Source organism: Micropterus salmoides, unplaced genomic scaffold (genome assembly GCF_014851395.1).
Source record: "Micropterus salmoides isolate LMB-PRFRI ecotype aquatic unplaced genomic scaffold, ASM1485139v1 Ms_hic_scaffold_14, whole genome shotgun sequence".
Classification (NCBI taxonomy): Eukaryota; Metazoa; Chordata; class Actinopteri; order Centrarchiformes; family Centrarchidae; genus Micropterus; species Micropterus salmoides.
The window spans coordinates 20342534-20369550 of NW_024040485.1; the positions used below are offsets into that span (position 1 = coordinate 20342534).

The window sequence follows — 27017 nt, forward strand, 5'->3', positions numbered from 1 at the left end:
CATTCATCTTTTTTGTCCTTGAATAAATGCACACAACACTTGGATATGACTTTGTTTTTTTTTTTTTATTATTCAAGAAACTTTGTTCTAACTATTTTACTGCCAGTGAATAAAAGGAGAATTCTGGAGAGGCTTGGTAGCATATTTACAAACCCAGTGCTCGACAAATGTGGATGAGTTGTTGTTCCTCCATAATGTAAAACCTGAGGTACCTTGAGCACAAAAAAATGCTGAACTGTTAAGAAAATGTAGTGTCTTTTTTCTTTATTTTTTTTTTTGAAATGCACTCTTAAATTGGGGAAATAAACATTGTAGTTTTTATAAAAGGTCATCTGTGTATGCATTGTATGACTCTTTGGCCTGTAAGGCATGTAACAAAGTACTCCTCGCAAAGAATAAATACAAACAGTTCTGCAAAACATTCAAATGTACAAAAAACCTCCCCTCTCTCCTCTGTCAACATAGTAAATGTACAAAACTCAGGACATCTCCCACACACTCCTTCCAGTGATTCATACATACTTTATCCAAGATCAATTCAGCCTCTGAAGCAGAATGTTCAAGTATTTAGTCCTACAAAAGTTTTTTTCTTTCTGTTTTTCATTTTCTGATGTTTCTCTATTTACAGTACATTAGGGAGTTTCAGTAAGCAACAGGAATCTTTGTGGGGTCTGATCTCATTGGCTGTTAAGAATAATGTTCCTTGTCATGCCAGGTTGTCATCCAGGGCTTCTTTTCCATGTTTTCCCAGTTACCATTTCCAGGGTTTACTGCTCTCTCGTCCCGTTTGATCCGAATAGCATTGTAACTGGGAACCTTGTCTTCATATTTGGCACGCTTAAAAAAGCCACACTGCAGAGAAGAAAGGGAAAACGTGATGAATATTTTGTTTGGGAAAAGGCTATTTAAAGCCATTCAGAGAAAGCAAAGGAGGTTGAGACATTTAGTGTCATCAACCTGTTTGACAGGCAAGAGACGAGATGCAGTGGGTCCATTAAGAGGTGTAGATGAGCCAGCTGCACTCCTTGAAGAAAGTAAACGTGTTATTGTAGAGAGAAAGAAACCTTGGTGTTGTGCAATAACAACAAAAGAAATTGGAAATCAAGGAAGAGTGAATCAAAGATATGCAGAACAGCCCCCGTGGTGTAGTTCCTCAGAGCATTAAATAACAGTCATTGCTAATTAGCCATCACCTCCCCTGGCCATGCAGGTAAACCTTAATGATCCACACATAACCATGTGTGAAACTCTTATAAAGTCTTTGCAGAAACAATGAGTCAGCTTTTATAGTTGCATTCGTGTCACAGTGTGAGAATTGCCCACTGCCTGCCAAACACCAGAAAGCAGCACTTTTGTAGCAAAAAGGAGCGAGAAGAAGTTTCACTCATTTGTGGCAGGCCGGGTCATTTTACCCTCTCTTTTTATGCATTTGGTGTCAGTCTTTCTTTTTCTGACGGGTTCTGTTTATTCTTTTTCCCAAAGACGCCACACTGAGGAGAGGAAAACGGTTAGAAAATGTGAGTAATCACTGTTACTTATACCCACAGCTGTTCTGTAAATGGTGCTTTACAGACTTTACATGCTTTCTCAGTTGAAATCATGAAAATGTAAGTGTACTATGTGTTTTTATTAGCTAGGGATTAGGGTGGCCATCGGTCCTACCTTCCAGAGAAGGAAAGCCAACAGGCCCAACAAAAGCAGGCCGAGCAAGATGGACAGCACGATGATCCACCATGGCACTCCTCCATAATGGGCTTCACGCCTCTCTGGGAACACTGTTAGTCTCACCTGGGGAACACAGTCTAATTCAGACCTCCGGATCAGAGTGTCAACTACACTTTAATAAATGTCTTTTTATTCTTCCTATTTATATTGTACACAAGCTCAGGTTTTTGATGTTCATGCACAACACTGATTTCAGCAACTGCCCTGTCATGCAATAAAGTAATAATGTCCAGTACTGTTGCAAATAGTAAATCATTTTTGTTTTCGGTGTTTAGTTACCTGTGTTTTACCGTTTTGCAGCACTGTCTTCGTTATTGTGCTATCAACATGCAGAGTGGCCGTCACTGTCACCTCCACATGATGGAGATTGGGAAAATCCTGTTTAAAGGAAAAAAGGAAAATGTCAAGTTTAAATGGTGCAATCAAGCAAGACACTGAAATAACCAGATTAATTTGTTGCAATAATGTGAATAATTCAAGTCATATTACTAAATTACTTGTGTTTTTGTGTTTCGTTTAGTAAGTCACAAACACCTTGTTTGGTTTCCCTTTGCAAACCTGAGACTACTAAAAAAACAATTTAATTAGACATCCACGTTTGAATGAATCAAAATTTTATTTTATATTTATATTTTAATTACAGCCTGTCAAAACTTTGCTTTTCCTTCTCAGGCCAGTGAAGCTGATTCTCAAATAGCCACTCCCATAGAGTTGCTACCCATCTCAAATATGACATAATAGTCGAGTAAAGACATCGTGGATACCTTTATGAAGGTGGAGTTCCAGAGGCGGGAGTGGAGAGTGATGACTGCATTACTGTCCAGGCCCCGCAGGGGGCACCTTATGCTCACACAGTTTGCCCCATTATCACAGGACTGTCAACACAGAAGGCAGCACAAAGTTACTACTCATTTGCCATACTTCTTGCTACAAATGCACACACATAATAATATAAAACAAAATAGTGTGGTGTTACCAGAGTTTTAGATTTCTCCCTCTCAATTAAACGTGAAATAGTGCCCTGGACACCTCCCTGGGTGTTTTCTGCTGCTCTTCTTCTCCTCGTGTTACTTGGTTTCTTAAAGCAGGGAAGAAAAAGTACATTGAACTATAACAAATTTAACTTCTTTATTTGTCTAAATACATATAAATCTATAAATGTAAAATTGTCTACTTCTTTCCACCACAAAACTGCTAATTGAAAACGTATACGTGCAGGCAGAGTGACCACCACTCCTTAATGCATACTTGTCAACATGGGATGTGAAAATAAGTGAAACTTTCAGGCAACCTGCCCCAGGCCGTCTCACCACCCCTACCACTGTCCACATATCACTTACATTTTGACAAGGGTACACATAATGAATCCTAAAATCACCACAAGGCAAGCACTTGTTTTAAAATCAGTGCAACAAAAACTGGGTCAACTAATTAAAAAAAAGTAAATTAGGTGGTCAGAATTCGATACAAACAACAGAACACAAAAGGACATCAATCATCCTTGAATCCTCGCGCTGCTGTTCTTCGACAGCTCTTCCTCCACTTGTTTTATTGGCGGGTGCCATTTTAGGGGAATGTAGCAAACACATCAAATATGTCGAACAGAGCTTTTTATTTTTATAAAGGTTAATTATATATATAAGATTTACAGGAAAATATCTCAGTGGGAGGACATCATGAGAGAATGATAAAATACATGAAAGTAACGGAAAAAACGGGAGGGTTGACAGGTATGCCTTCATAGGATGTTTTCACTTACCTTGTTATGAGGGTTGATCTGGTCTTTGGGAGTGCATTCTATGTTCTCCACTCCAGTGGAGCTGATCTTCATCAGGTAGAGCAGCCCCTTCCCCTTGTCAGTCTCCTTCGGCCATTCAATCTCGAGGGTGGCGGTGCCAAAGTTTGTCAAGCGCTTTCCGAGATTGATAATCTGTAAATCAAAAGAGGGACAGTGTTCCACCTCAGATGATAGAGTATGACTTGTCTAACTAAAGCACACATACATACAGAATGTTGCATTAATAAAAATTCTAATAAAATAGATACAAAACAGACGGATACATCTTAAGAGTGCTGAAGAGTACTAGCCACTCTGGAGGTTTCCTGTACTCACTCTGAACTGGTGCGTGATGGCAGTGCCAATTTCACTTTCCTCTATGGCCTCCTCATCTTTGGTCTCTCCAGCAAAGTAGACCTGAGATGGCTGGGCTTGTCTGGAACGATGAAGAAGCAACAGTTAGTAGCCTGAATGTGTGTAAACGTGTGTTTTGGGTGCATGAACTGCATGTGTGTGTTTCTCACCCTGAAACAGAGAGCTGCAACTGGATGGCCACTTTTGCCTTTGCTTTGACTGGGGTTTCTTGCTGGTTGCTTGTCCTGTCAGATCAGAGGGTTACACACAGGTCAAGCCAGATACTTCCAATGGACTACAAGTGGTAATACATAATCAAGGTAAGTGCATTACCCAGGAGCGTATCTGTGGTATTATTTATTGTATGACTGAAGCAGAAATAATCAAGACCACCATCAAACTATCCACCATTTAAAAACTGTTTAAAAAGTGTAAATCAATGTTATAAGACAGTTAGATATACTTACGTTTTTAGTTGAAGATCAATCTCCAGTTCAGTAGTGTTGAGAGAGATGCGTGATGTACTCAGAATAATGTAGAACGTTGTCTACATGCACAGACACAGAGACATTATATTAGTATTAACAGTGCCACTTGTGCAGAGGAGGTAGACAGTGCCAAAAGGTTGATTTTCTTTCACCTCTGAGTCACGCTTGAAGGGGTTTCCAAGCTCACAGTTGGCCTGAGAACCGTCTTTATTGGCTGTACAGGTTACCTGCCGCTCCTGAAGTCAATAACAAGTTCCAATCAGGACCACAAATTGGTATGTGTGTGCATGAAAGAGAGAGAAAGTGGCAGTGAAAGCGAGACTCACATTAGGTGGAATGCGGTAAGTGGAGTAGGTAAGGGAGGGGGGGAGGGAGACGACCACAGCGGCTTCGTACGCGTCATCTCCATTTAGATTGTCTACTTTCACCTCCAAGGTGATGTCCTTCTGGTCGCTGAGCGAGATCACCGGCACCTTTTCCTTTCTTCAGACAGACAGAAGTTATGCTGATGAAGGTGCATGTCAGAATATAGTAACCCTATCTTAAGGATAGCCTAAGATGTATAATAAGAACTGAAACATTTTACTGATAGTGTGTGTGTGTTTTTCTCTTACATTTCTAATGCAGTGAACTTGTCGTCAGTTGACCTGTGGCCGTAGCGATATTTCACTTGTAAGTTGCTCTGACAAACATTGTCACTGCCACAACCCTCCTTCAGGAAATTCACCTACAGCCACAATCACACGCACATAAAAAGATTAGTGGGAACATCAAAGCTACTGCACGTCTACTAAATTTATTTCTCAATGTGTTCAGTAAGTGTCAAGTACCATGCACACACACCATTGATCGAGTTGTCATTGGCTCTGCAGCATCCAGGACGGGCAGCAGCTGGGAAGGTGAGCTCTGTCTGCGTTTCCGTTTAGCGTCCTGGATGTCCACACACAATTCGATGGGGATCCCACGCAGCTTGTCCTGAATGTTGTCCTGTACAATGAGGACGGCATCACACAACGTTACACACAACCACCCACAATGCACTTTGATCTCAAGAGAGAAGAATGACATTTCCAAAGAGTCCCTACCTGTATAGTGAGCTGGCGTTTAACACACTGTTTCGTTCCTTTGCCGTCTATAGTGATGACCCCTTTGGACTCATAGCTAGGATCAGTGGTTTCTAGGAAGGTCGCCCTGGAGTTAAGACCGTTCTTCCTTTGGTCAGCGTCGGCCTGGAGGGAGTATGCCACCGCTGGATGGGACAGGGACGTAAGATTTATTTGTGCAAGGCTGTAACCTCCCCATTACTGGGGATCATTATAAGTACTACAGTTTCTTGCTGTTGAATCTCTGTATTTTCTGATAATAAGAAACGAAAACATGATAACGGTGACATTTTTAATAAAGAAAAACATAGCTCAGCTTACTCAGTCTGGGAGAGTAGCTCTTGGGGTTGGCAGTGTAGCTGAAGCATGCCTCAACTTCCAAGCTGGGGACACATTGCAGTTTATCCACAGTCAGACGCGGTACTGGCATTGTGTTTCACAGTTTTTACACAGAGTTCATGAATATCCAGCAATTAATAGTTGCACCTACTGAATGGATGGATGGAAACTACAGGATCTTTCATTATCTTTTCCCATAAATATAATGGTCCATATTTGACAACAGGGGAAAACAAAAGAAAACACGTACCAGAAGCTGTTGCCACAGTTCTTCTTGGTTAGGTCGATTTCTGAAGGTGAGAATGTGATCTCCTTGTTGATTTTAATAACTGGACGAGCTCTGGGAGGACAGCCCTCAGTTAGCAACTCTATAACCATGACAATCAGACATGTACAGTGAGAAAAACGTACCAGTTTACTCACTTAAAGACAAACACAGAGTCAGACAGGGATCCGACTGCGAGGTCAGGGTAGAAGTTCTTATCCAGGTCCATGTTGCCAGCCAAAGAGTAGCCAAACAGCCTGACTCCTAAAGGCTTGCCGGACAGAACCTAAAGCAAGGGAAACACACGTTTTGATTCCAGCCACAAGAAATATCTACTTAATAATCTATATGTTGAAAAATACACCCACATTTGACCTAAATTAGTTTTGTAGGAAGATTTTAGGGTCCAAGCATGACGATCAAACTGACAGCCTTCCTACCGCACAAAACAAAACACTGCAGCTGAGACACAGCTGAAAAAGGTATGTTATTCCACCAGTGTACTCCATACCTGTGCAGCTTTATTATATCTGAGCTCCTTGTCTGATCCGTGGTAGATATACACATTCCCTGCACTATCATCCTCATAAGGAGCTCCCACTGCAAAATCTGACGACAAGAAAGACAACAGTGACTTACAGTGTGGTTATACAGGTACATTTCATTCAACGAGAGGCAGATAGAAATATCAGCTGACATTAGTATACATATGCACACGCATCACAGCCTCACCGTGGTAGCCATCCTGGTTGATGTCTCCCAGGTTTTCCACAGCCAGGCCAAACATTGAGTTCTCAGATCCATCTATTCTGGTAGGTGTTACTTGGTTCCAATTTCCAGCTTTGTTGACGTAGACGTAGACAGCTCCTCCAATTTCTTTGTCCTTCTCAAAGTACTGAGGTGCTCCCACCACTATGTCCTGCCAACTAACCAACCAGAGCATTCCTTGTTCGTGAGCATACAGTAATAGTGACAGCACTCTTGAAGCAGAAGTTAGAGGCTGTGCGTTATCACCCTGAGTCACTCACCCGTCCCCATTGAGATCCAGCACGGTCAGATCGTAGCCAAAAGATGAGGCCAGCCCTTCACCTTCCAGGGTGTACTCATCTACCAAGATGTTTCTTGAGTTCTCGCCTTTCTTCAGCAGCACCACTGCTCCACTGTGGTTCGCTCTGGGAGCTCCCGCCACCACCGTCAGCTGGCCCTTCTTGGTCAGACTCTTCCCCGAGTCCAGAGAGAAGCCTGGAATACAAGACCAAGGAATGCTTGCTTTTATAGTCAGAGTTAGTCAGGTACTTCAATACTCTTCTTTGTGACAGTGGAGCAAATGAAGTGATGGCATATGATTAGCAATGAATGGATGAAGGGGGTAGAGCGAGCTGTGTTTTACCCAGGTAGCTGTTGGCAGGAGCAGGGACGAGCTCAGGGTTCTTATCGTTCTCATCTCCCACCTCAAAAGGACCGTCGTCATAGACGCCTAATTCTAACAAGGTGTCATTCCTTTGTTCCATGCGAACTACGCCTGGAGGAGAGAGGAGACGGGAAGAGCAGACAGACGAGTTAAGACTGGAGAGATCTGGCTGGCAATAAAAAGATTCAAAACCCATAACACAATAATCCCAATTGGCAGTAATGTCGAAAAAAGCATAAATGGCAAATTCCTTTGTGATGAAAAGTTCATAAATCATTTAGAGTAGATAATGAAGCACATGTGCAGTTAAGTTCTGTGACAGTTAATCTTTTGCATTTCTTACCTGAAACATCGATGCTCATACTGTTTAACACACACACACACATACACACACACACACACACATTAAGACTACCTTTCCAGTTGTACGCTCCAGGAGCCCCAAAGATGACATAATGGTATTCCTTGTCGAATGTGGCAGAGAGGCCCTGCTGACATGAGCCAAACATCTCGTGACCTCTGGACCGGCTTTCACAGAAATGCCAGTTATCACTTAATCCAGGATCGATAGATAAATCTGGATTGAGGACGTAGCAGCGGCCGATAATGTCACGGGATTCGATGGCTGTGTTCACACTGGTCCGGCGCTGGTAGCGATGGGCACAGGTCTAACAGAACCACAGTTGAGTTGATATAATGTTGATTAAAATCTAAAGCTTGTGTTGTAATGACCGTTTAGAGTTTAGATGGCATAGTGATTAACCAACTGAGCTCCAATACTGAGCCATTTATTAAACTTCTCAAATACAAGGATTTGCTGCATTTCCTTGTTTTATTTAAGTGTAAATTTAATTTCTCTGATTTAGGGACTATTGGTTGGACAAAACAAGCTATTTGAAGATGTCACCTTGGGCGCTGGGAAATTCCAATGTCGATTTTCTGACAATTTAGAGAATAAACAATAGTGTTAAAAGTGATTAACCGAAGGAAAATTTCTGATCAAACAACATTGAAATAATCAGTTGTTGTAGCTTATGACTTCTTTAACTGACTTGTTAAAATCCCCCAAATTTTTTTTATTGTTGTACTATTAATAGTAAACACGGAATATTGGCATGAATTAAAAATATTTAATTCATTTTTGTGTGTTTAAAGGTTTCTGTTTGGATAACTAAGAAGTGCTAAAACGGATTATTACTGTCTCTATCAATTGATCGATTGGTTGATTCACAGTTAAGTCAATATAATATCATAAAATAGAAAATAATGAATTTCCCAGGGTCCAATGTGACCTTCAGATTTCTTGTTTTATCCAACAGTCCAAACCCGAAGATATTCAGTTTACAATGATATAAAAGCAGATTCTCACATTAAAAAAGCTGCATGTGAAACCACAACATTTTTGGCATTTTTGATTAAAAAGTACTGAAATTATTAATTAACAATAAAAATAGTTTCTTACTTTTCTCAAATAACTGTTTCAGTCAATTTCAAGGTCATGTTCAGATACATAGACACACAGTCTTACCACAACCATGCCTCCTGGCCCCTGACTGTTGACTGACACTCCCATCCACTGGTTCTCCTTGCTTTCTCTGGAAGTGTCCTCTACACAGAGACAGGGACAGAAATAGACACAAAAGGGATATTGTGACTCAAATATTTGGGGGGGGGGGTATCTAAAATAACCAAAAACATATTAGAGAAAAGCACAGGTGTCAGCAGAAATCTTACCATTATTATCAAAGTTAACTCTGGTGCAACCAGCTGAGGTGGAGCTCATGTCACAGCTGTACAGTCCTCCTGTCACTTTAGCTTTTTGACGACTCAAGGCTTTTGCTTTCGGGGCACCGACCAGCAGCCTGCAACAGAAACACAAATGAGTCTGTTAAGATGTACGCAGCTCGATCAAATCCACATTGTGAAAGAGGCTCAAGCTGTAACACTCATCTGTCATGTAGGACGCACATTATATTATCACACATTCCACTCTACTGTCACACAGCAGCCATATTCACACATACGAACACGCACACATCCGCCACCAAACTGATGTTCCATGTCCTCACGGTACAACTCAGTCAAAGACCCCTTTCAAACGCCTGCTGTGGTTGATTGAACCAGGCTTTCTATCTCTCTCCACACACACACAGATACACATACACACACACACACACACACACACACACACACAGGCTGCCTTTGTGGACCAAGGACAAGGGCACATGCCACACCCAAGTCTTGACGATGGGCATCCCGTTCCCAGGGTTTCCTACAGAGTAAATCAAACGCCAACAATGTCATAATTTGAACTGATGCTTTGTGGAAGTTTACAGTGCAGAGTACAGCACACACCAATCTCTCTCTCTCTTTCTGAATGTTTGTCCCAGGTGCTCTCCCTGGCTCACTTTATCTGTCCGATGACATCTAGAGTTAATGTTGTACAGCACACTGTCTTCACCAGATGAGATTAAGTAAAGCAAATTTAAGCTAGAACACAAAGCATTCTCAGATACACACACCATCAGGGAAGGAATTTACAGAGACATATAGTCAGAGTGAAGAGCTGAAGCCTAACGTGATCATCATGTTTGCAGTGTAGACCTCATTAGTCATCACTGTAAGCACTTACTGCATGTGGGAGAAGATGTCAAAGTATAAAGCTAACTTTTTCAGACAACGTAAATCATCATGCATATTGACTTCAACGGGCGTGATGGGGATTAGCAAAGGACAATAAATCTATTTATAAGGCATACAAAGTACAGCTTGTTATAATGCTGCCGCTTAAATGGGTTTTATGGAAAATACTGAGAAAATATGAAGACATTTCTCTAAAATGAAATTCATCAAGACAAGTCATCACAATAGAAAACACACTCCTTCTGCAATGACACTGTTCATCCCATTTTAAACACTGGATTGGTTTGGCCTCATTTCAAAACTCAGAGAACAATAATTTTGTGCTGTTCTCCCACCCATTAAGTGTCCAATCCAGCCAAGGGGAGTGAGCGACACTTGACACCACAGTCAGAAGTCAATTCTCCACCTCTTTGTGCACTGCCGTAACGCACAGAAAACATATTTTCACACCGAGTGAAATTGATAGGGCATGTGTTTGTCTATCAAAGATAAGTCTGATTCAAATGAGTCATCACTGAAAAGAGAGGTGTTGTGACTAGCAGTGAAACCCAGGTGGGCACATCTACACTCCCATTATCTCCCATGACACACGAAGTCAGGAGAATGGACGGAAAGAGCTCTGCCAAGACACATTGGACTCTGGTAAAAGGGGTCACTGGGTCTGGGGTTTGTGCTGCGTTAATGAAGAATGGACACTGTAGTTCCTACTTCTACATAATCACACTGATACTTATTTGGGGTCTCGTTCAGATGTTTCCTTTGGGGTAAATGAAAGCAGCAATAGTGCACAAACAGCAACAATGATGTTAAAATAAAACAACACATTATATCAAGATTACGTTACAGATTAATTGAACAATTGCGTGACAATTAAATCATTTACAGAGCAGAGACTTATGACCCAAATGATCAAGAATCTAAATTGGCTACTATTCACAGAAGACACATATTATCTTTATTGCTGTACATTATTATTTTCTTTTGCCATTGAAGAGTGAAGCGCTGACATGACGTGTCAGGGACGGGCACTGCGATAACGCCGACCCGCTGCCTCACTGACAGTGACCCAGCTGTTTATCTAATCATTCGCCACCAGCAGAGGAAGCCGCAACACACAGGCTTAGTCTACAGGAAGGACAAAGACAAACAAAGAAAGAGAGAGTGTATGTGTGTGTGTGTGTGTGTGTGCAATGACTCGCAAAACAGACACACACATAGTGGCACTCAGACACACAGGCAGACTCTCCCTGCGCAGGATCAGCGCAGAGTGACCATTACAGAGACATCCCATTGAGAGTGTTGTATTGTTTTGTTTTTTTACAGCAGCAAACTGGCTGCCCAGCTAGTGCATAGCCCGTTGCATAGCGACAGCCAGTGGCACCCTATCAAGAGGCGTTCACCTCAAAATGGGTTGCAGATCCAGAGGTTCATGTCATGTGTTACCCAACTTCTCTCTCCCTCCGTCTGCCAGGACCAAGCCCTCTCCTCGAGTCTGACTGGTTGAATAATGGTTCATATTTGGTGCCCAGATGTACAACTGATTTATGTTCCTCTCCGCATTCTTTCAGTCATCACTTCTTTCTTTTCTTCAGTTCCTGTCTCTCTCTCTCTGTTTGATGTTGGATAACCTCAACTAACCTGAGGGGAAGAGAGGAGGGGAAAGGACTAAGTATGAGTCTCATACACAGACCATATACACTCGCACATAAAGTTAAATACTAAACTCTGCAGTCTCCTCTAACATTTAACATGCAATGCAGGTATGTTTTGATTTCCTCTTTCTTACAGCGTGTCTCTATATCCTTTGCTCTTTGTGCTACATCTATCCATTTCTCCCAAACCAGTGTGTATCTCTTTCTCCCACACAGTCCCTACACTCAATCCAAGCTCTTAAACTTCCCTTAACTCTCGCTCGGTTTCCTCCTCCCTCCTCTCCCCACTCATGCATTTTGCACTTTCCCTCCTGACTTTATTACACAGCTCCATCTGGCAATTATGACCAACCATGGAATGGTACATACACACACAAACACACACAGACACGTACACACATGCATATACATGATCCCAACCTGCCCTTTCCTGCAGGTACACTCATTCCAGTAGGGCATGAAAAAGACTGGAAGACATAAGATCGCATAAAAGTTAGCATGACTGGCAACGGATTGGGACTCGCTGTGCACACCCATGGGGGTACACAAGCACACACACGCCAAGGCACACATGTTGATGCAATGTACGATAATGAACTCTCAGAGGGAAAGAAAATCACTATCAGCACAAAACATCTATCTATCTATCTATCTACCTATTTTTTTGCCTCAGGTTAGGAAAGTATCTAGCAGAACACTGAGCTCACTGACACTTTTCCAAGTGACTGACAACAAGGCAACGCCTCAGTGCTCAGCCACAGCATGCATCAGCACCATTAAAACACACCAAACAGACACACATTAACACGCAGTATGTGGATGCATGAGCATACACAAAAATACACAGTCCACAGTGAGAGCACATTCCACCTCTACAACAGCAGTGTGAGCACCATCACTTGCAAAACAAACATGGCTTCCTGCTCAAACATGCACACACACACATTCAAACTTGCACTGTAATGTAACACGCGCACATGCTGCTGATGGTTTAAGTGTATCTGTTTCTATACTGATTAAAAACAGAAATATAAAAGTCTTGTTCAACAAACTGTTAACAAGGGCAAATAGCTCTGCATCATGAGAATTAAACCCACTAAAATTCTGCCTGAAATGACACCTCTCCATTCATCAATTAATAGTTTAGACAATCAAATGTCAGACAGTAGTGAGAAATGGCCATCACAATTTCCCAGAGACACAACTGATATTGGTTTTCAGTTTACTAACACTGACGATGAGGAAAACCAGCATATCTTCATAATTATAAATCTGCAACAAGCACCGTGTGTACTTCATTTAGACACAGCGTAAAACTAGGACACAAACTGCCACTGTGTATGTGAATGCACAGAAGTAGTAGAAGTGTGTAAATAACTGTAAGAACCGTGTTTAACCTCTGGGGAGAAGGTTAAAGACTTGGACATGCTGGACAGTTCAGGGTATCTTGCAGTGGGTAAACACACTGTGGTAACCCTTCTTTACAAATACAAACCAATACTTAAAGTACAGTCTGATGCCCACTGCAGGCACTGTAAGGTACTTTAAATGACATAATATACAAAATGGCATCTTTTCATGTATTAGGGACAGTGATGGAATATTACTCACTTAAATGGAAATTTCCATTTAATATTACTTTACTTAATAGGTTACTCCTAGTCCACTACAGTTCAAACAGAAATACTGTACTTTTTATTCCACTATACATTTATTTAATAGTTATTTATTAGTTAGTTATTAGCTACTTTACTTAATTTATTCAAGACATACATACATACATATGATGTTGCATTGTTTTAGATTAAACTGCCCAACAATATATAAAGCACTTCAAATTAGCCTTACCTCAACCAATTACAAGATTAAAATGTAATACTTCTTTACTGTACTGTACTTTTCAATGCTGGACTTTTACTTATACCAAGTTTTTACAGTGTGGTGTTGCTAATTTTAAAGGATCTGAGTCCTTCGTCCACCACTTATTATGTACCAACAAAACTTTAGGGAAGTGCCGTAATCACAAATAGGCAAATGTGTATATTTCTGGCTGGTCCATTGCAGTCAAACTGATTCCCATATTAAATAATTTGACTGCTCTGATCTCAGGTCAGTTAATCCAGACTATTCAAACCGGTGACCACTTGATGGCAGTTAGCCTTTATGCAGAATGACAAATCCCTCTGAATCAATGCCCATAAAAATGCCAACAATGATTGAATGGGATGTTTTGGGCCGACATGCCAAGGCTCGGTCTCAGCTAACACAACATTGGGTGGAAAAGAAGAAAAAAGAAAGAAAAATCATGTGGGCGCGCGCCGATGCGTGCACGTGAACAAACATCTGCTGTGGAGGAAAAATAAAAACTCACGAATAAGTAACCACGTTCAATGCATGGAAGGAAAGACTCGAAAAAGATTAACAAGGGGTAGGCCTATGGCTACAACAGGTGCACATGGTACAGTACATTATTTTAAGAAGAAGGATTGGTTTGCTGAGATTTTGTGAAAAACAGTTAGCCTACTGGGTTGAAGCTACCTGCGACATGGCCTACCTGAGCTCAAATGATTGCGTAGCATTCTAGTGACATTTCTGTAACTTAAATTGTGTTTCTGGTTCTTAAGAGTAGGTTTAAAAGGGCTTTTTCATCTCCTGTCGCAGCTCAAAACCGCCCAAAATAAACTTAAAGTCGCCTACACTGCTGTGACATTTTAATTACATGGTTACAGAGGTTGTTTTAATGACATGCAACTGTTATAGCGTGTTTCCGAGGCCAGGGCGACGCGTGAGCATATAGGAAATGCCTCCAAAACTTGCTGCCATTTAAAACAAAAATGTGGCTCTTACAGTCTCTTATCCGCCGGAACCAGCTGCCGGTGCATGGCGAGAGAGAAGCCGAACAGGCTGCCTGGATCTCCGCTCCTTCGCAGGACATTGTCGGTGTCCAGGTTGAAAGCCGAGAGTCGTCCGCATCCCAGGAGAAAGACGACCGTCCACAATCCACAGGTGATCCTGCCCTCCATGAGATACAATCAAATACAAAAAAAACAACAACCTTGAACTGGTGAAAGGTGAGTCCTTACTGAAGTAGGTGCAGGGTGCGACTGACTGACTGACTGCTGGAGGGCTGAATATGGTCCACTTTACTTTCAGCTGCCCCTCCCACTGGCCTCTCCTGGCACATGGACACAAACATGCACAAACTCCATCCTACCACACCTTAAATTGCTTGAAAATCTGACTTTATTGTGATGTGTATTTTAGCTAGAAAATATCATTGTTTTGTTAGTCTTTTGTTAGATTGCACCAGATCAATGCTGGAATCTAACTAGGTCTGCCCGAGGCTTTGTCAAAAACACATTTGCAGTGATAAATAGTGCTTCAGGCTAGATAGGCAGCTTCCGACAACAGATCTCCAAGGATACCACTTTAACAAATACTTATTACTTACTTATACTCCCTTGAAAACGGGCGTAAAACAACATATTCCCACAAAAGGGAACATATTGGCAAAATGCTCAGTGACACTAGAGTGCAATCTGCACACATGTTTGATACTCTCACAGTAAATTGTGTGTACTATCATCCTTGCAGTTAGCAAGGAGAAGCACAGACAAGAGGGAGAATCGTGCTGGCACAGTAGTTAGTACAGTAATTTTGCCAGAAAGTGGGTTGGGTGATCAGTTCAACCATCAATAGCTATACAATGACCTGGAATGGGAGAGACGGATGGGAATAGAGAGAAACAAAGTCTGAGACTGTGAAAAAGACATGATTTTGGACAAAAGGATTAAAAGAAATAGAGATATGCAGCAACCCATGTGTTTACCATACATAGCTGGCCTCTATAAACCGCAGCACAATAGAAACCCAAAGCTAGAAATTTGTCCGAATTTAGAATTACAATCCTTTCTGCGCTCTCTGCCAGATCATTACATGCTATCACCACAGGGCCTGTGTCTTCTGTAATGACTCATTACATGAGTCACCGAGGCCAGACTGGGCACAGACCCGCACATTAACACAATCCCTCACAGATGGTTTTCAAGGCATTCCATGAGACGCTGACCCAAAGCCTGTCCCCGCAACGCAGCATTTCAGCAGACAACGCCGGCTTTGTCTGCACGTTGAGAAGGAGGGCAGACAGAAAGGGAGAGGGTGAAAGAAATTGCCCACATACAGTATAAAAGGCACAAATGATGGTGGAAGAGAGGAGCACAGAAAGGGAAAAGGGCAGGGGAAGAATGTGGTTCTTATACAGGTCTGTTATCTAATTAAGTCGTGATCTCCAGTGAGGATCAGCTCTGTGACTCAATATTACTTGGAGCTGGACAAAAGCAGTTCACTTTTGATCTTTGAGATTTGATTTTTTTATTAACAGATTGGGAAAATAAGTGTATTTGATATGTATTTGAACACCAGAACAGGCTCATTGAATCAGAGCCTCAATAGTCTCTTTCTGTCCCGGTCAGTCACATGTCTTGACAGTATTACGCTATCTTATAAAAAATCTCCTTCTTAAAAGTAGTGGAATTCCTCACTCTTGTGACCGTTTGCCTGTTGGCTCTATTTTTGTATCCATGTTGGTGTTTGTCTTGTCCAGTTTAGGCTGGTGTTTTTTCCTCTTCCAGGTACAGAGCAAAGCAGCAGCCAGCTGGACGATCACTTGTGATTTATGGTTCTTCTTGAAGAAGGACAGGAAACAGGCCTTAAGCTGATAACAGCAGTGTGTTTAAGTGGGGTGAGTAAGGTTGGCTCACCCTTGGCTTGTGGATTTCTTTCAGAGTCCATGCCCAAAGTGAGTGTGTGTGTGTATGCTGACATATTGACACAGTGAGAACAGAAGGACCCCCACTCAATTAACAGACATACTGTTTATCTGTTTATTTGAAAAGGGACAATGAATACTCATCAACATTCAAAGTAAATGTAAATGTACCCGAGTTAGCCACAGGCTAGTTTTCATCGGCAGTCCCCTTGTCAGATGTTACTGGGCATCCTAAAAGTAGTAAACCACTGTAATACAGTAAATTATACAATATTATACAATAGACAAAAGTTAAAAATTATACTGTGTTGACAGTGTTGGTTTTCAATAAGCTATTTCTTACAATTACTTTTAAATGAGTAACAGGATGGCAACTCTCTGGTGGTATTGAGATCCATTGATGTGATACTGTGAATGAAAAGACGGCCTGGCTAAATGTAGTTTTTTTGAGTGGGATTGTGCAGTCCCTCCTAGCTGCACCACAGGTAACTCTGTTTGCGGTTGATTTGAAATTGATAAGGCCAGACAAAGGAGGAGGAGGTAAGGTATGACACTTCCCCTGTTTTGACATCAGATCTCAGCTCTCGTTCTCTCACTGGTGTCAACCTTTTTCAGCCTCACCTGCTCTCATTCATCCCTCCATAGCTACTGCTGGGTTGTTATTGAAAAAATATTCTTGATTGTGCTCGTGTTCTTTTTTTCAATCGTGTCTAAACCTCAACATCACACATACCACAGCCTGTCAACATCATTATCCCCCCTTCACTTCTTCTCTTCTACTATCCTCCAGGGAAATAAAGGTCACACGTTTTGTCTACACAACAACAGACTGGAAGGCCACTGCGGCTACAGCTGAGTGTCAATCTATTGACATTCAGTCATGATTTTAGGGTAACACTTATTGATAAAGGCACACAAAATCCTGTATAGTTACCAAGGACCAGATCAGGAACTAACTGCAAATAAATGAAAAGTAGTTCCCAACTGTGAATAAACAAAGAGTAAAAAGTTAGTAAAAATAAAAATGATTAGTTAGATACATATCTCTGAATCGGCTTCCTGATCATATTATTAATGAATCATTGCTGATTAACTCGGACTCAGGAGCAGAATGGCACATAACCATCATTGTGCAACCTTATACTTAGCAAATGTAAGTCGCACACACTGCATATTATTTTAATTATCTGTACCCAGAATTAACAAGTGAGTCATGTGTATGTGCTCCGTGTACAGCATGTTCAGTATAACGTCAGCAGAGGAGCAAATACCTTGCCTTGGGTGCTAAAGTAGAGGAAGGACAGTGAAGGCAATGTTCTGTGACACACACAAATTCAGCGCCTAGACTCGCCCAAGCCACAGCCCTGTATTTGTTCTTAAAGCTGCAGCTCCAGGTACACTAAGGGAAAACACATGTACACTCACCTGAGGGTGTGGCACAATGAGCTGAGTGGTAGGGTGTGTGTGTTTTTATGACACTGTAGAAACCCATAGCCTTGGGATACTGATAAACGCACACGCGCGTGCACACACACACACATGTACAATCAGTTTCACAATCATGTTGAACTCCAAAACCTAGATCTTTCATAACTGCAACACATGAATGCACTTTCTCTGAACACTATTGCTTATGTGAGTTTGTAAATGTGTTGACAGCAGATCATCTTAATTTATGACTGATTCTGATTCAGATCAGATAAATTGATTAAGACCTTTTCAGCAAAAATAAAATGAAACCTTTCACTAAGAACACAGGACAGACAGAAGATTAATGAGAGACAACCCAGTTCTTCTCAAGTAACAGCAGGCCGGTTGGATTTGGGTGTACATTGTGTGCAGTTTGACATTTTGGGAAATTCACACATTTGCTTTCTTGCCAAAAGTTATATGAATAAATTGGTACAACTGTCTGTATGGTATTGGCATGGTTATCTAGCTTAGCATAAATAGAAATTTTGAATGGATTGAACAAATGAGATACATCTTAATTATTGAGCTTTAAAAGTGCTTCTAGGTAATTTATTTACCATTAGACAGAGCCAGGCTAGCTGTTTTTTCTTGTCTAATTGGCTGATGGCTGCAGCTTAATACCTAATGTACAGATATGAAAGCAGCATCAAGCTCTCAGCATGATACCAAATTAGGATTCCCAAAATGTCAGACTGTTACTTTAAGATAATGAAATTATATGTTATTACATCCCTGAAATTTTTCAAATTTCTGTAGCCAAAGTGATCATAACAAAACAACACAATGGAATCTATATGACCCAATCATGTTGGAATAGTACTAATCTAACAAAGAGACGTCTACGTGAAAGTCTACTGTAATACCCTTAAAAATAACTGCTTTTTTTAGAAGAGTTGTTCTTCATTAGATCAACATTGAAAACATATAAGTGTGGTAAAGATGCTATAGGTTTAATGTACTGCAAAAGAGAGAGAAAGCAAAGCTATCAGTGACATTGTGGGGACAAACGTCTAATTTACATTCCCCTGTGTGATATCTCTTATTCAGAGTATTGATCCTGTTTCTTAGGAGAACTTATACTCATGGTTAAAACATAAAGAGACACACACACAGTACAGGCTGTAACAGATACTTTACCCTTGTTGATGAGTGTATTGATTACAGTCAGTAAGGAGTAATTGATGTCTCCTCCTGTCCAGCCGTGCTGTAACACCCTCGGGACAATTGCAACCCCTCCTTTTTACATTTTCCTCCTGAATGAGTGGTGAGCGTGTGTGTGTGTGTGTGTGTGTGTGTGTGTGTGTGTCAGATGATGTAATAAGAGATGGCAGTACTTGTGGGAGGGGTCCCAGTGTTGGTGGGTGCAGGTGTGCTACAGAAGTATACTTGCTAACCTGAGGGAGGTGAAGTGAGAAGAGTTCACTTTCATTCAGAGATTCAGGTTGGCGGCAGGCACTTGTCTCAGCTGAAAAAAGAAGTACAGAATTTCCCTTTGGGGATCAATAAAGTATTTTTGATTCCTGATTTCTGAAAAAACATAATTCTACTCACTTTCTTTCACTGATAATATGTCTACTTCCAGTGAGTCAGATGTATTGTTTTATTTTTAACTCACTCTAATACATTTTGAATTTTGCACCATGTTGACTAGACCAATAACAAAAGCTCAGGGCACAATATCTGCACTGGTTGGGAAAATAAGGCCAGGGCTGTAAATAAAACAAGGAGGTGCCAAAACAACCACACTCTCGCATGGTTCTAAGTTCAAGGAAGAGTACAATGTTCCTTTTCCACCATTTGCCTACTTCGTGGATTTTGTTTGTCAGCAAGCCCTAGCTTCTCCCTCATTCCAGGCAGTCATGACCCACCAGTGATGGAGAAGTCAACTTCTAAGTATAGCAGTGAGAGGACTCCTTATACCTCATCTTCAGCTGACACAATGTGAGTGATACACAACAAGAGTAAAATGGATACTGCTAAGCAATGCCCTTTACATAACAAACTGCACCCCCTCCAAAAATGCCGGGGATTTAGGCAGAAGTCTATCGAAAATAGGAAAGCCCTGTTAAAGCAACATGGCATCTGCTATAAATGCATAAACGCATCTAGCCAAAAATTGTGACAGCAGCATTACTTGTGCTGAATGTGGAAGTGAAGGTCACACCTCAGCCTTGCACCCTGGACCTGCACCATGGTCCTCAGATGCCCAAACTCCTGTGTGTGAGCATGGCGGGGAGGAAGGGAACAATATTGAAGAAGCTGCTGTTTCCTCAAGCTGTACACAGGTCTGTGGGGGAAACTTCACTGTAAAACCATGCTCAAAAATTTTCCTCGTGAAAATTTACCCAGCAGGTCAGCAGGAAAAGGCAGTCCGATTATATGCAATATTGGATGATCAGAGCAATTGCTCGTTGGTGAGGTCTGAGTTTTTTTACCTTTTCCACATCAAAAGGCCACAACTCTCCTTACTCTCAAGATGTGTGCTGGTGTTGTTGAGACAACAGGCAGAAGAGTGCATGGCTTTCAGGTGGAATCCATGGACGGGAAGGGTATCCTCTCTCTACCAACACTTATTGAGTGTAATGAGATTCCAAATTATTGCTTTGAAATCCCTACACCAGATGCAGCACTGCATCATGCACATCAGGAACCTTTGGCGCCGAAGATCCCAGAGCTCGACCCTAAGGCTCCGGTCATGATCCTGCTTGGCAGAGACATCATTCGGGTCCACAACGGAACAGGAAACAGATAAATGGGCCTCCCCTAAGCTCAAAAACTGCGCGTGGGATGGGTAATTGTTGGCAACGTCTGTCTAGGAAACGTCCACAAGCCGGCCATTGTGAACACCTACTATACCAACACTCTGGAAAATGGTCGCCAATCTGTCTTTGAACCATGCCCTAATCGCTACGTTGTTAAGGAAAAGTGGTATGGAAGCAAGGCCCCAGGTCTCCCTGCACCTGTCCATGTTGAAGGTTTAACATGTGAGGCCTATGTAGAGCACTTGGGGTGTGGTGTCTTTCAACAGACAAAAGATGATGACAAGATTCGCCCTTCAGCGGAGGATATACTCTTTCTGAAGACAAATATAACAGGGAGTCTATAAAGACAAAGACAGCAGCTGGGTAGCTCCGTTGCCATTCAGAGAGCCACGACCTCGACTTCCCAACAACAGGTCACAAGCAGCAGACCGTCTGCTTTCACTGCGTCACTCCTTTAACAAGAAACCTGAGATGAAGGACCATTTCATCTCATTTATGGAAAGGATATTCCAGAATGGCCACTCAGAAGTAGCGCCTCCCCTTGGGAAAGACGAGGAATGTTGGTATCTTCTGTGTTTTGGGGTTTATCATCCAAAGAAACTGGGTCAGATTCGGTTGGTTTATGATTCAAGTGCTCAACATAAGGGAGTCTCACTCAGTCAGGTCCTGTTGACTGGCCCTGACCTCAACTACAGTCTTCTTGGGGTACTTACCCGTTTTCGTAAAGACTCCATGGCAGTCACGGTGGACATACAACAGATGTTCGACTGTTTTGTCGTCAGGCCAGAAGACAGAAACTTCTTGAGATTTCTTTGGTGTGCAGACAACAACCTGGAAACACCACATGGTCTTTGGAAACACCACATCGCCAGCAGTTGCCCTTTACTGTGTCAGACGAGCTGCTGAGAACGGGGAGAAGGAGTTTGGCAAGGATGCAAAGGACTTTGTTCAGAGAGACATTTATGTCGATGATGTACTTAAGTCCCTGCCCATAACAGAGGCCGCGATTGAGTTGCTCAGAAGAATGCAGAACATGCTGGCTTGTTCTAACCTGAGGCTACATAAAATAGCCTCAAACAGCAGAGAAGTCATGCAGGCATTCCCCACCGACGATCACGCCAATGACCTAAAAGATCTGGATCTCGGTCTCGACTCTCTACCCATACAGCGCAGCCATGGACTCTGTTGGGATTTGAGGACTGGCACTTTCATTTTTCAGGTGGCAGAGTAAAGGAAGCCCTTCACTCGCCGAGGAGTACTGTCAACAGTAAACAACTTGTTTGACCCGTTGGGTTTCGTAGCACCTGTCACCATACGAGGTAAGGCCTTACTTCGAGAACTCTCAATGGAAACAAGTGATTGGGATGCCATTACCTCCAAACAAAGAACAGCTATGGGAGCAGTGGAGACAGTCCTTGAAAGAGCTTCATCACCTGAAGATCCCAAGGCTTTATACAAACGTGTCTCCAACAGAGGCCCAGCACAAGGAACTCTATATCTTTTTGGACGCTTCAGATAAGGCAATAGCTGCAGTTGATTATCTAAAGATCTCAGCTGCAGAAGGGAACTGCCACACAAGCTTTATATTAGGCAAAGCAAAATTAGCTCCACGTCCAGGACAAACCATACCTCGGTTAGGGTTGTGTGCTGCAGTGATGGCTGTGGAAATGGCGGCGCTCATTACTTCTGAGATTGATATTGAGTGTGATGCAGTCACTTTCTATACAGACAGCAAGGTAGTTCTTGGCTACATTTACAACGAAAAGCAGAGATTCTACATTTATGTCAACAATAGGATCCAGAGGATCAGGAGGGGCACACAGCCACAACAATGGCATTATGTGTCCACTGAACACAACCCTGTGGACCATGCCATAAGGTCCATCCCTGCTGCCCGTCTGAAGGACACCACCTGGCTTACCGGGCCTGCATTCTTATCTCAGCCAGAGAAAATTTCTCTCAAGACAGCCGTCTTTGAACTCGTGGACCCAGATCATGATAAAGAAATCCACACGCAAGTGAAAGTGGTCTCTACCACCATCCTTGAAGTCAGCTTGGATGTCAGCGCTTTTCTTCTTGGAGGGCTCTTAACCGTGCCATATGTTGTCTCAGACATATCACATGCCTTTTCAAGAAAACCTCAAAAAGTTCTACAGGGAGTTGCAAAGGATGGCATCATTGTGAGACACGATACACAGTCAAGGAAGTCAGTCAGAGTAAAAACATAATCATTTGATCTGTGCAACAGGAAACTTAATAATAAGCATTAGAACCCAACGGGAGATCCCCAAGGACAGTCCTCTGAGGATGCTAGACCCATTTATTGATGGGGATGGGTTATTGAGAGTAGGAGGACATATAGTGGAATCACAGTTGGGACATGAAGAGAAAAGGCCCCTAATCATTCCTGGACAGCATCATGTTACATCCCTGTAACATTTCCATCTAGAGTCACAACATCAAGGATGCCATTTTACAGAGGGCGCTGTCCGCTCAGCTGGCTACTGGATTGTGGGAGCCAAAAGGTGTGTAAGCAGCTCCAACTTCAAATGCGTCACCTGCCGTAAGCTTCGGGGGACTTGTGAAGTCCAGAAAATGGCGCATCTGGCCCTTAGGAGTCATAACGCAGCAAGGATGGAAGAATTCGTAAGGTAGAGGTGAAGACTAAAAGATGGGATGGAACAAAGCTGTTTCTCAGGCCTGTTACTGAAGTGGTCCTGGTGCTCTCCCCTGAGGACTAAGAACAAGTAACTTGAACTGTAAAGGTGGCAAATTGTGGTATCTAGGGGATACCAGGCGGGGAGTGCGCTGCTTAATTAGTTAGATATTTTAAGTTGTTACTTAGCACCCCCTCTGCTGGTGGGTTTTGTATAGCAGCCATTTAGGTTAGGTGATCTGTGTCTCTACTTGATGGACATGGCAGTTCTCCATGTAAGAGCCTAGGGGAAGCTCATTCTTTTCATCGGACATCATCCTGACATTTGGGTCTTTGAAAGCATCGTTGGTATGTAAAAGAAACTTAGAGGTCATTTGTTGATATGTATGCATATTTTCACAGACCAGTGTGTAGGTTTCACACAGATGTTGTATGCTGTGTATGTTGGCCACATGTGCTAGCTAACTACTAGTGAGAAAATTTTATATACATTGCATTTAGCTACATTATGCTTACCAGTAGCCTATCTTTTTGATACATTATCTGTAGATATTGTGTACTATTTGAGTTTATTTCTTGTGCTCACCATAGTGGCAATTTGGAGACCTTTGACATATGTTTGTTTTTCCTTCTGTCAGTTTTACCCTACTGCCAGTTGCGACATTAAAGAAAGTCAAGTTAGAATGTCTTTGTCAGTGTAGTAATTGGTGATCAAGTTCATCTGCCTGTCAATTCATACAAGGCGTGGGAAGAGGACAGAACATTATTTGTTTTCAGTGTGATAATATATATAGTCAAAGAAACTATAGAATGAATCTGATGCAAAATATCCAAATTATTATAATTTTAATAAAACAGTAAAATCTTGTCATGTCTATGATAAGTATACAAGGTGCCTGCCATAGACCTACCCCTTCAACCATAGCTCTGCTGGGCACACAAACACACACACACCCCACACACATACGAACACTATATACATACAACTACATCCAAATTTTCGATAACTCAAAGTTAACCGCACAACAAAACACCACAATACTTTATTGGGTAGAACTAACTGTTAATTCACCCACATATGTTGTGTGTGTTGGACAGAAGAGGACCCAAAAGCAACACTCGGGTGAAACATATTTTATTGGGGGAAAAAGGGGTTAAGGGAGCGGAGGTAAGGGAGAGGTGGTAGCCGGGGAACACAGGCACGGGGGGCCGAGGAGCAAGAAGGGCAGAGGAGGCTGTGACTAGGGAGCCGAGGGGGTCACCGGGGACAGTCTGAGGAGAGAGGGCAGGTGAGCGAGCCCAGCTGACTCTACTGAGGACGAGGGTGAGTGGACCTGGGGAAAGGCAGACAGACAGACAGACAGGGTTAGATACAGGGAAAACTAGGAACAGGGAAACAGAGATGATGCAGGTTACTCAAGAGCCTAAATGAGGAAGTGGCTCCAGGTTAGGAGCAACAACGATCAAGCAGAGATTGTGTGGAGAACTGGGGTTGAAGTACTGGCAGATATGAGGTTGATTGTTGGCAGGTGCGGACTGTCAGGAGGAGGAGACAAAAACAGGCAGGCCAAAATACGAGGGGAAAACAGAATCACAAGAAAAAAAAGGAGAAAGAAGCAGGACACTCACCGTCAGCCGAGCTGCCACCACAACAACATGCACACAAACACATACATACAGAGCTGTTCTGAGCTGTTTTAACGGCACTTTGAGGATTCCCAGTTTTACCTTCGAACTTTTGAGGATTTTTTAGAAATTCCTCTACACAGTAAAATTAGCATGGTTCCACACCACAAAGTGTTAATCTAACTCCTTTTGGAGTGTTGGTACCTTAACACTAATGTAGTGTCATTTTTAGTTCTTTTTGGAGTTAAAATTTAACACTTCTTAACACAAACCAGTGTTAGTTTTTCTTTTTTTTCTTAACTACACAAGTGTAAGCACCATAACATTTTAAAGGTGTCAATGCAGCTCTTTCATATTCCTAAAACAAAACTTGAAAAATAAAGTTTGCAAAATAAAGATAGTCATTGTTGGTGTTTTATAACATTTATTTCAGCACTTACAATGTTAAGAATTTAAAAAATTAAATTAAAAAATGTAACCGAATGAACAGATGATTGATGCTACCTGCTAGTATGCTGAACAGGTGTTAGGGTGGCTAGTAACAGTGTGGCAATATAAGTTTAAGTTATGATGGCTTACCATTGCAAAATGACTAGGTGCCAGTAGAGAAATATCAATATAAAATATAATATTAACAGATACTATTTAATATATAAAGTTTAGACGCAGGTCTAAAGCATTGTCCCTAGTCAGTGGAGTGCTTTCATGAAGACTCTCCTGGCTTCAGCCAATCGGCGTGTGTAGGCCTACTCAGTAGGGGCTGGGTAATATGAACACTTCAAGTGTAAAAGCCAGGATCAGAGTTAAGAGAAAGAAGTTCACACTTAATATTTATACAATTACACCTACAGGTTTGATTTAGTTACACTTTTATTTTTACACTCGATTTTGATACCAACTGCTTATCAACTCTAGAGTCACATACAATGGATTTGTATCTATCCAAAATAGAATTCACTCTGCTGTTACTCAAATTTCACTAACAGCAAAAATATAACTCTTGTCAATTTGCTGTGTACCATTCCCTTTGTCACCTCAAAGAGATCTTCCTTCCCTCTGTTTTTGGCCACTGCACTATACTGTACATTCAAACACACACACACACACACACACACACACACACACACACAGCTCACTTCCTATTGTTGAAAATACACTGCTCAAAAAAATAAAGGGAACACTAAAACACCACATCCTAGATCTGAATACTGCTTTCTTTACATAGTTGAATGTGATGACAACAAAATCACACACAAATTATCAACCATCAATCCATGGAGGTCTGGATTTGGAGTCACACTCAAAATCAAAGTGGAAAACCACACTACAGGCCGATCCAACTTTGATGTAATGTCCTTAAAACAAGTCAAAAATGAGGCTCAGTAGTGTGCGTGGCCTCCACGTGGTTGTATGACCTCCCTACAACGCCTGGGCATGCTCCTGATGAGGTGGCGGATGGTCTCCTGAGGGATCTCCTCCCAGACCTGGACTAAAGCATCCGCCAACTCCTGGACAGTCTGTGGTGCAACGTGGCGTTGGTGGATGGAGTGAGACATGATGTCCCAGATGTGCTCAATTGGATTCAGGTCTGGGGAACGGGCGGGCCAGTCCATAGCATCAATGCCTTCCTCTTGCAGGAACTGCTGACACACTCCAGCCACATGAGGTCTAGCATTGTCTTGCATTAGGAGGAACCCAGGGCCAACCGCACCAGCATATGGTTTCACAAGGGGTCTGAGGATCTCATCTCGGTACCTAATGGCAGTCAGGCTACCTCTGGCGAGCACATGGATGGCTGTGCGGCCCCCCAAAGAAATGCCACCCCACACCATTACTGACCCACCGCCAAACCGGTCATGCTGGAGGATGTTGCAGGCAGCAGAACGTTCTCAACGGCGTCTCCAGATTCTGTCACGTCTGTCACATGTGCTCAGTGTGAACCTGCTTTCATCTGTGAAGAGCACAGGGCGCCAGT

The 27017-nt window shown here is 42.2% G+C and overlaps 1 protein-coding gene across 2 annotated transcripts; it reads right to left on the reverse strand.

Annotated features, from left to right (window-relative positions):
* Positions 1 to 54: 54 nt before the first annotated feature.
* Positions 55 to 14879, reverse strand: LOC119902203 (integrin alpha-6-like). 2 transcript variants are annotated; one of them, XM_038718222.1, is made up of 26 exons: positions 14605 to 14879; positions 9197 to 9324; positions 8991 to 9070; positions 7878 to 8130; positions 7442 to 7573; positions 7080 to 7293; positions 6784 to 6977; positions 6563 to 6660; positions 6210 to 6337; positions 6037 to 6126; positions 5769 to 5830; positions 5430 to 5593; positions 5188 to 5331; positions 4959 to 5071; positions 4671 to 4827; positions 4497 to 4580; positions 4324 to 4403; positions 4027 to 4101; positions 3839 to 3938; positions 3485 to 3655; positions 2702 to 2803; positions 2490 to 2600; positions 2005 to 2103; positions 1663 to 1788; positions 1413 to 1490; positions 715 to 852 (listed from the first exon to the last, which is right to left on the reverse strand). In XM_038718222.1, the coding sequence occupies exons 1-25, from the start codon at positions 14778 to 14780 to the stop codon at positions 1422 to 1424; spliced, it is 3150 nt and encodes a 1049-aa protein (XP_038574150.1). In that variant the 5' UTR covers positions 14781 to 14879; the 3' UTR covers positions 715 to 852; positions 1413 to 1421. The 2 variants fall into 2 exon arrangements, with proteins under 2 accessions (XP_038574149.1, XP_038574150.1); XM_038718221.1 differs by lacking the exon at positions 1413 to 1490 and having other exon boundaries at positions 55 to 852.
* Between the last annotated feature and the right edge of the window lie 12138 nt (positions 14880 to 27017).